This window comes from Hibiscus syriacus, unplaced genomic scaffold, assembly GCF_006381635.1.
Source record: "Hibiscus syriacus cultivar Baekdansim isolate YM2019G1 unplaced genomic scaffold, ASM638163v2 tig00008146_pilon, whole genome shotgun sequence".
Lineage (NCBI taxonomy): Eukaryota > Viridiplantae > Streptophyta > Magnoliopsida > Malvales > Malvaceae > Hibiscus > Hibiscus syriacus.
In genome coordinates, this window is record NW_024062154.1 from 1,395,823 (window position 1) to 1,404,772 (window position 8,950).

At 31.9% G+C, this 8,950-nt stretch overlaps 2 protein-coding genes across 2 annotated transcripts; one reads left to right on the top strand and one right to left on the bottom strand.

The window, feature by feature from the left end:
* The first annotated feature begins 292 nt into the window (after positions 1-292).
* LOC120202075 lies at positions 293-1,332 on the top strand. The gene has a single exon (XM_039202561.1). It carries the CDS (start codon positions 293-295, stop codon positions 1,286-1,288), a length of 996 nt encoding a protein of 331 aa, XP_039058492.1. The 3' UTR covers positions 1,289-1,332.
* Positions 1,333-5,516: 4,184 nt separating this feature from the next.
* On the bottom strand, positions 5,517-6,821 carry LOC120202104 (LIM domain-containing protein WLIM1-like). Its single transcript, XM_039202584.1, has 5 exons — positions 6,599-6,821; positions 6,432-6,528; positions 6,291-6,334; positions 6,094-6,183; positions 5,517-5,992 (listed from the first exon to the last, which is right to left on the bottom strand). Exons 1-5 carry the CDS (start codon positions 6,731-6,733, stop codon positions 5,777-5,779), a joined length of 582 nt encoding a protein of 193 aa, XP_039058515.1. The 5' UTR covers positions 6,734-6,821; the 3' UTR covers positions 5,517-5,776.
* Between the last annotated feature and the right edge of the window lie 2,129 nt (positions 6,822-8,950).

Consider the following 8,950-nt stretch of genomic DNA (forward strand, 5'->3'; position numbering starts at 1 on the left):
ATTGAACTGTGATGTGTTAGCATGCATGGACCCATTTGTTGCTGCATAATCCCACATGTCTGTATCGTCTAAGCCCCTCAAACACGTACCCCATCATGCAATATCCAAACATCAACATCTCCTGCCTCTTTGTGTCAATGTTTGCTTTAAACTCATCGACTGATTTCCATACTCTTTCAAATCACCCCCTACAAAAAGCCTATCAACATTTCCATATTTTAAACTATAATCCCAACTCTTCTTCTTCTTCTTCTTCTTCTTGAGTGTTGAGAGTTGAGAGGAACAAGGCACCATGATTAAGACGCTGAATCCTTACTCGACAACAGCTAAAACAGCTGAAATTATGTCCAGGTACCGGCCTATAGCTCCCAAGCCTGAGATGCCTGCAAACTCCGTAGATAAGAACTCGGCTTTATCTCAGAAGATGAATCAGTCACCTAATCTGAGGAATTTGTGGCCTCAGCTTCAGTCTAGGCCTACTAGAAGTAGAAAGAGAGGTAGAGCTACTTTATCACCAACAACACTCAAGAGAGCAAGGACCCATATCCTAGGGCTTCCTTCACCTACTCTCTCTTTGCAAGGTTTCTCTCATGAGATTGAGATACCTCAGTTTTCTTCTACACCATCAACAAGTTTGGTCACACTTCCTCTTCTTCCATGTTGCATGGAACATTTTGGAAGAGAAAAAGTGACAGATTTGAACGAAGTGGCTGAAATCCCAGAAGAGAAGGATTTCTTGAAATTGTTCCAAAGTCCACCCATCAGAAGTCTTATAGCTCCTCAGCCAATTCGACCGGTAGGCTCAAGCATCTTTGTTGGGTGCATCAATGAGGAACCTAGAATGAACCCACCACCAATGCAAGTCCCAAAGAAACCAGAGGAGATTGAAGATGATATTGAGGCCGAGGCCTTACCAGCACTCATATCTGATTCAAATAATAAAGTCAGGCTAGCAAATTCCTCTTACAAAGAGCTGTTGGGTCAACCAGAATGTCCCTGGCTTGATTCCATGGTAAAAGGCACCGAAAGAAGATCCATAAGCAACTCATCCAACAGAATCTGTGGGGAAGTGACCCTTAATCTATCTGATTCAAGGGTTCCAATTAATTCAAAGGGATTCTCTTGCTGGGTGAGGATCGAGTGGGGAAACGAAGGGAACAACAACAAAGGTTCGATCACTAGTTTCTGTGATGTCGTCAAATTATCATGTCAGTCAAAGGATTATCTCTTCACATGGAGGTTTCATACCCACAATAGGGAAGCATCTCAGTCTAACTCCAATCTTTGAAATTAGAAAATGTACAAAACGTTCTACTGCAAAATGCAACCTTAACTAGCAACTAGCAAGTGTATTCTATCTATACAATAGATGTTACATATATATATATATATATATATATATATATATAATAGTGCAAATAGTGCAGTAGCCTTTTGTCAGTAAATCTTCTGCTTTTATATATATATCAATATGACGAACTTCTACTCCATTTTACTTCTTCATCCTCTATATTTGTCATAAGTAAGGAATATGTTTCTTAATTGCCCGGCGGCAATTTCCAGTTCGGTCTTAAGTTTATTATTTATTCAACTTTTTACATTACGCGTATGATCCTACCAGAAGCAAGTACAAGATTGATGTTAGAATACTATGATAAGCTCTAATCATTCATCCTCAAAATTTTAACCATCTTGTTCAGTCTTTGGTGGGCCATTTCATGTGAAGTTGTCTGAATATGACAGCCTCGTATTATAAATGAGAAAACAAAGAAATCCGCTATAACATGTATGGTTTTTAAGATGGGATGGAGGGAAGAAACAACCAGATCCTATGGCATTTGTCATGTTTTCAAGCAAAGTCATTAAGTAGGGAAAAAGGAAGGGGAAAAAGTCTCAACAATTGTGCATTATCAAATAGAGTCCGTCATCATCAAATAGAAGCGAATATTTTTAATTAAATGAGTTTTAGTAAAATTAAAATTTAATAGAATTAATTAATAAAAACTTTTAAACTAAAAGAAAATATATAATTAAAAAAAACTCTAATTTATAATTTGGTCAAATTATTGTCATCTCTTCTTAAGACGTTCTCGCAACTTTTTATCTTAATTTCTAAACTTCTTAACACTTAGGTGGTTTTTGGTTCGCTGGAATGTTTATGAGGGAATTAGAATCTGTGAATGTTTATGAGGTTTTTGGTTCGCTGGAATGTTTATGAGGGAATTAGAATCTGTGAATGTTTATGAGGGAATTGGAATCTGTGAAGAAATTGAAATCTGTCAGGAATTTGAATTCAATTTCATATTTTGTTTGGTTGGCAGGAAATGGAATTGGAATCCAATTTCATATTATGTTTGGTCATGTCAGATGAATTTGATTTCAGTAATGTAAAATGACAGAATTGTCCTTCTTATTTTTTTGCTTTATTTTAGTTTGTTTTACAACTTACATGTAGTAATATATTATAAAAAATTAAAAAATATTAATTTTTTATTTTATTGATTGATTATTCATTTCAATAAATTATAAAAATCATTTTTATTCAATAAAAACATTGTTCGCAGTTATGTCAGATGGATTTGATTTCAGTAATGTAAAATGACAGAATTGCCCTTCTTATTTTTTTGCTTTATTTTAATTGTTTTACAACTTACATGTAGTAATATATTATAAAAAATTAAAAATTATTAATTTTTTATTTTATTGATTGATTATTCATTTCAATAAATTATAAAAATCATTTTTATTCAATAAAAATATTGACTTAATTGAAAAAAAAAGTTATATATAGAGGGGTATTATTGTAATTATTCCTAAATATATAAGGTAAAATTATTTTTTTTTCAAGTCAGGTCCGGTTTTTTCACCCTAAACCCGAACTCGACCCAAATATCACACTTAAAAAAACCTGACCCGGCTCGACCCGAATATCACACTTAAAAAACCCGACTTGACCCGAAAAAAATAAAGTTTCACCCGACCCGACCCGAATATATGAATTAGAAATCCGACCCGACCCGATCCGAAATAATAAAAAAAATATTTTTATTCAATAAAAACAGTAACTTAATTGAAAAAAATTATATATAGAGGGATATTATTATAATTATTTCTAAATATATATGGTAAAATTATATATATTTTCGGGATGGGTATTTTTCACCCTAAACCCGAACTCGACCCGACCCAAATATCACACTTAAAAAACCGACCCGACCCGACCAAAATAAAGTTTCACCTGACCCGACCCGAATATATGAATTAGAAACTCGACCCGAAATAATAAAAAATATTTTTATTCAATATATGAATAAGTTACCAAAAAATTGATGAGAGTAGTATGGTCAAATTTCAATTCCCTCCAACAAGGGAATTGAATTCAATTCATTCTTGGATGGAATTCACTTTCCCTCATTTGATGGAAAGTTGAAGCCATGAGGGATTCCAATTTTCTTGGAAAACTTGAACCAAACATGGGAAAGTGGTGGAATTGGATTCCAATTTCCCCTAATTCCAAGAGATTCATACCAACCAAACACCACCTTAGTTTGTCTAAGTTTTTTTTTTAAAAAAAATCTTTATAATTTCTCTTATATTCTCTGTTGATTTCTCAAGTTTCAACCGAATATTTTTAAGCTTGTTTTCTTTAATCATATTTTTCTTTAATTTAGTCATTAGTTAGTAAATTCAGACAAATTAATATTGATTATGATTCATTAACATTGTATTGTATGTTGTATTAGGTTAGGTTTATGAAATGAAAAAATAATCGAATAAGCGGTTGATTCATCCTTATCAGATGGTAATGTACAATACTAACACCGACTAGTTCATCCTTTTCGAATGATAATTTCAAATATTGAATAAACCAATTGGTTCATTTTTGTCAGATGATAATGTTCAATATCGAATAATCGTTTGACGATATATATGGGATAGTAGTTTGCATTGCATCCATATCATGTTTAATGTTTTGCGAATATGCCACGTTAGAACTACCGATTATTGTTTTATGTTAAACTTTATTCTATAGTGTTTGAACTGTACTTAGAGGACATACTAAACTCTATATTTTAACCTCCTTAATTTTCTCCGTTATTATTGTTATTATTATTTTTTTGCTATTAAGATTGTTCTAATACTTGAATGTCATAACACTTTTTAAAACAATATATATATATATTGGAGATTAATTTATTATGTAATTGAATTTTTCTGGATATTACTTTTATGGTATTTTATATATTTTGGTAGCACTATACTTTATATATATATATAATATATATTTGGATTCATGAGCAAGTATATTAGGTCAGGTGGTCAAGCTGCTCATATTTATTCTCTCATATTTTCTTATGTCATGAGTTCTAGATTCACTAGGAGCACTCATATTTTCTTAGGTCATGAATTCTAGACTCACTAGGAGCACACTTTGCTTAGATTTTATAAATATATTTTGAAACTCTTATTATAGGTTGAGCAAATGAATAGCTTGTCTCTTGAAGAGGCATATCTTTATTTATTTTTATATGAAAATTTGCTAATTTGACTTCTTTTGATGTTGTGTATTGTCATGAGTTATTTATATTTGATGTAGATGTTAATTTAGTCCATCAGTTGAACTATATTTTGATATAACAATTTAAGGCAAAATATTTTTGGACTTGAATTGAATTTATTCAAAGTTTTTCAAATTTTTCAAAAAAAAAACCTTAATACTTGGAATTGAGCACAAAACGTTTTCTGAACAAGTAGTATCGATATTGTTCTTACAGTATCGATATTGTTCTTACAGTATCGATACTAATTGAACAAGTACCGATATTGTTCATATGGTACCGATACCAAAGGTAAGGGAAGTATCGATACTCACTAGGTAGTACTGATACTACCAGCATTGCTCAAATTCCAGAATGCAAAAATGGTACTAATTCTTTTTAGAGATTTTCTTTTTTACATTTATTTTCCTTGTAAAAGGGTTATTGGTTCTATCTTAGCCAATTGAAAAGATAGGGAGTTGTAAAGGTTATCTCTTTATCCTTGAAAAAGAAAGAACAAATTAGTGAATTTGTTAGAAAATCCTTATTGAGGAGCTAAGGTAGTGGATGTAGACTTGGTTGATAAGTCGAACCACTCTAAATCTTTGTGCATTATCTTTATATCTTTTACTCTCCTTACTCCCTTATCAAAATTATTGTCAATTACCCCCTTTTCACTTTTTCAAATGTCAATTTGAGCCTCTTCGTCTTTGTAATCCCAACAGGTTATTTGAAAGTCTATTTGTCCGATTTAGTTTTGATAAATCAATGTGTATTTCTAGCCCGGTTTACAACTAAGCTAGGTTAGAGGTGTTACAAATTATGTTTCCTTACCCCGGTTCCCTCAATAGGACTCTTTATCCAGCTTTTACCCTTCTTTTTCATGCAAACATCTAATGAAAATTTACAACTGCAAGATTGCCCAAGTCCCATACAATCGTTTGAAAACTTGTTTTTAAGCGCTTAAGATTATAATAGTAATGATAGCAAGCATTGACAACGTGTATTACTGAGACTCATGTTGGTCTGGGCATCTCATTTGTCTGCAAGATGCTGCACAATAGCATTCAAATATAACAAACAAAAGCCAAACACTTCTATTAGATTATCAACAAATTAATGTCTTTTAGTTTTAAAATAACATTTGAACCGAGAATACAGGACATGTGAACCGGGTAGAAACATGGGAAAACAGAACATGGGATATATAGAAGAAAGGAGCAAACGTTAATGACAGATTAGGATTCAGCAGCAACCTCAGTCCCGTTAACTTTCTTCTCCTCGCGCTCACCCTCAAGCTGGCTTAAGTTCCCCTTTTCCTTGATGAGTTGACCATGGTGGTGTTTGCAGTAAAGTCGGCCTTCATGTGCAATATAATTTGAAGGGCTGATCACGCATCCTCCATGTGTGCATTTGAAACAACTCTTGTGGTAAGGAGTTCCATTCACTGTAACCTTTTGGGGAAGAAAAACATTTTTTACGGTTAAAGCTGTGTACTACAATGACAAAAGCTAGTACTTTACCATAACAGATTCAAATTATTGTAAATTCTTACCCTCTCCGTTGGATATACAGTATTTTTACAGCCAAAACATTTATCTTTGGTTCCAGCAAACATGCCCGACACTTTAGTTGCAGCAGGTTTCTGTTCAAAGTAGCTCATATCGTAATCATGGTTTATCGTAAATATGTTAACTCACATATGAAGACTTAAATATATTAAACAAGCATAGTAAGTTCAATGAAATTTACCTCACCATCGACTGGTTTTTCTGGTTTTGCAATTTTTGGTGTACCTAGAAAGAAAAACGAAGTTGAAATCGAAAATCGACTAGATCTGTTAAAAAGCAATACTAATTGGAATCTAGATGAAAAAACCCTGAATTTTCCTACCTTCAAAGCTTTTGTTAAGACTGCCAGTTCTTTTGAAAAGTTGATCAAAATGAGGCCTGCAGTACAAAACGCCTTCAAAGGAATTGTAGTTGCCAAGCTGCAAATTGGATGTATAAGTCAATATTGAGTTTTATCTGCTAAAGATTATGTACCTTTTAAGTACTTACCTTCAAAGTACCTTTGCAGTGATGGCACCTGAAACAGGCCTTGTGATAAACCCTGTTGTCAGCAGTTAACTTGTCAACCAGATAGACAGTTTTGTCACAGGCCATGCATTTCTGGGTTGTTCCTGCAAATGCCATGGTTTTCAGCTCCACACAACAACAAAAAAAAATCTAAATGTGTTTATAATATCTCCTCTCTTAGCACAGAATTTTGAAATGGAGGCTGAGAAAATATAAGATAAGGAAAGGGATGATGGAGAAATGGAGTAATTTAAGATGGATTGTGGGGACCAAAAGCAGTTGTGTAATTTGAAATGTATTTTGTCAATCATTTTCTTTCTAGTCCTCGAGCACAAAATTACAGTTGTCTCAAGATATTTTTTATATCATTCTCTCTCCTCTAATGAATTTAAATAATCTACTTGCAGCTTGAATTTGGTATCTTGTCGAATTATTTGATGTAATGATTTAGGTGAATTAAAGCCCACGAATGTGTTGTTTTTGGGTGAAGTGTTCAAAAGGGTTGATGTCCTGTCGGCAATTGTACAATTCTCTGTCTACAATTATGGAGCTTCTTTGCCTTAATTCACTCAGGCATAACAAGCAACATAGGAGGCTACACCAGTAGGTTAAAGTATACATTTAAGTTCAATAATTTTCATGCAAACAGTAGTAAAACAAAACAAATGAAGAAGAGCACGAACTAAGTGACCTAAGTTGTTAAAGAATTGTTATTATTTTTTAAGGTCAAAGGTTCGAGGACCATGTATACAAAGGGTATGTGCGTCCAATGTCAAATGATTAAGAATATTTCTAACATATACTACTTTATACTCACACAACTTTAATCAAAAAGAAAAAAAAAGAAGAGTGGAGAAGTGCACAAACTAAGTGAACTCAATTATTAAGAAATTGTTATTGTTCTTTGAGGTTCCAATATCATGTATGTTAAGATATGTAGATTCAATATTAAATGATTGAGAATTTTTAGCAGATACTACCATATACACGCCACTTTAATCGAAAAGAAAGAAAAAAGTGGAGAAGTGGCCAAGAAGAAAAGCGTCATTGGTTGGACAAGAACTTGACTTTGGGTTCAAGAGTCTGGGGAGCCATGAAATGCCAACCTACCCATCCCTGCTTTAACCTCAATCATAACTTTTATCCCAATTTTTCTTTAATACTAAGCCATTGATATAATTTTGGAGTTAATTCATCTTATGTCCCCTACATTATGATTTAGATTTTAAATTACCCTCTAACCTTCAAAACATAATAATTAAACACTTAAAATATCAATATTAAGTACTTTTGTACTTACTATATGGGTAATATCAATATAATATTAAAATAAAAAAAGTCTACTTTTTAACATGTCGGATTCATTGTTAGGAATTTATAATGAAAAACATACACAACGAAATCAACATAATTTATAGTGAAAAACAAACACAATAAAATCAACATGAAATACGGCATGAGCAAGATATGATACTTAACGTAATTCAACTTTATCTACATCTATATGAGAAGAATAATAATTCACTATAAATAAAGAGATCACGAAGGATACAATTACATGATATCTCATGTATCCTAAAATATTATATATATATATATATCAAACCCTACATTACCATAAATTAGCGATGAGCAAATCTCGACACGACTCAAAAAATAGATTTTTTCAATTTTGAATTATTCGAATCAACTCGAATTATCAATTTGGATTTTGAGTTCGAGTCAAGTTGAAATTTTAAAATTTCGAGTTACTCAAAAAATCAAAAATTCGGCTGACTATTTTGATAGTTTTGCGATTTAGTCCTTGATTTTCTTATTCCTTCAATTCCTCCTTCATTTTAAGCCAAATTTTTACCAAATTCTAAGCACATGCTCCTAAACCATCTTAGAATACCCATGTGCTTTCAATTTCTCTTTTTGATAACAGTTTTTAATTTTTCAATTCAGTCCCTTAACTTTTCATGATTTCCTTGTTTATTCAATCCATCCTTCATTTTAAGTCAATTTCTTATCAAATTTGAACCACATGCTCTTATACCACTCTAAAATAACTATGTAACTTCAATTCCTTTTTTTTATTAAAAATATACTCTCTCTTTATTTAATCCATTAACTTTGCATTTTATTCAATTTGGTCTTTTGGTTGCAATTGTTTACAAATTCTTTCTTCTCATCAATTCATTGACTCTTTTGTGCTCTCATCACTACTTTACCCTCAACATCTTCTTTAAAATATAATATTATAAACATATTTTGTAATTTTATTTTGTATTTGATATATTAAATTAATAATATAATGTCAAAAATATGAATAAATACATATATATATATATA

Coding starts and splice junctions, on each gene's coding strand:
- LOC120202075 (XM_039202561.1), top strand. CDS start 293: ATGATTAAGACGCTGAATCCTTACTCGACAACAGCTAAAACAGCTGAA.
- LOC120202104 (XM_039202584.1), bottom strand. CDS start 6,733: ATGGCATTTGCAGGAACAACCCAGAAATGCATGGCCTGTGACAAAACT. Junction 6,529..6,598: donor ACTGCAAAGGTACTTTGAAG/GTAAGTACTTAA, acceptor TCCAATTTGCAG/CTTGGCAACTACAATTCCTT. Junction 6,335..6,431: donor TCTTAACAAAAGCTTTGAAG/GTAGGAAAATTC, acceptor TTTTCTTTCTAG/GTACACCAAAAATTGCAAAA.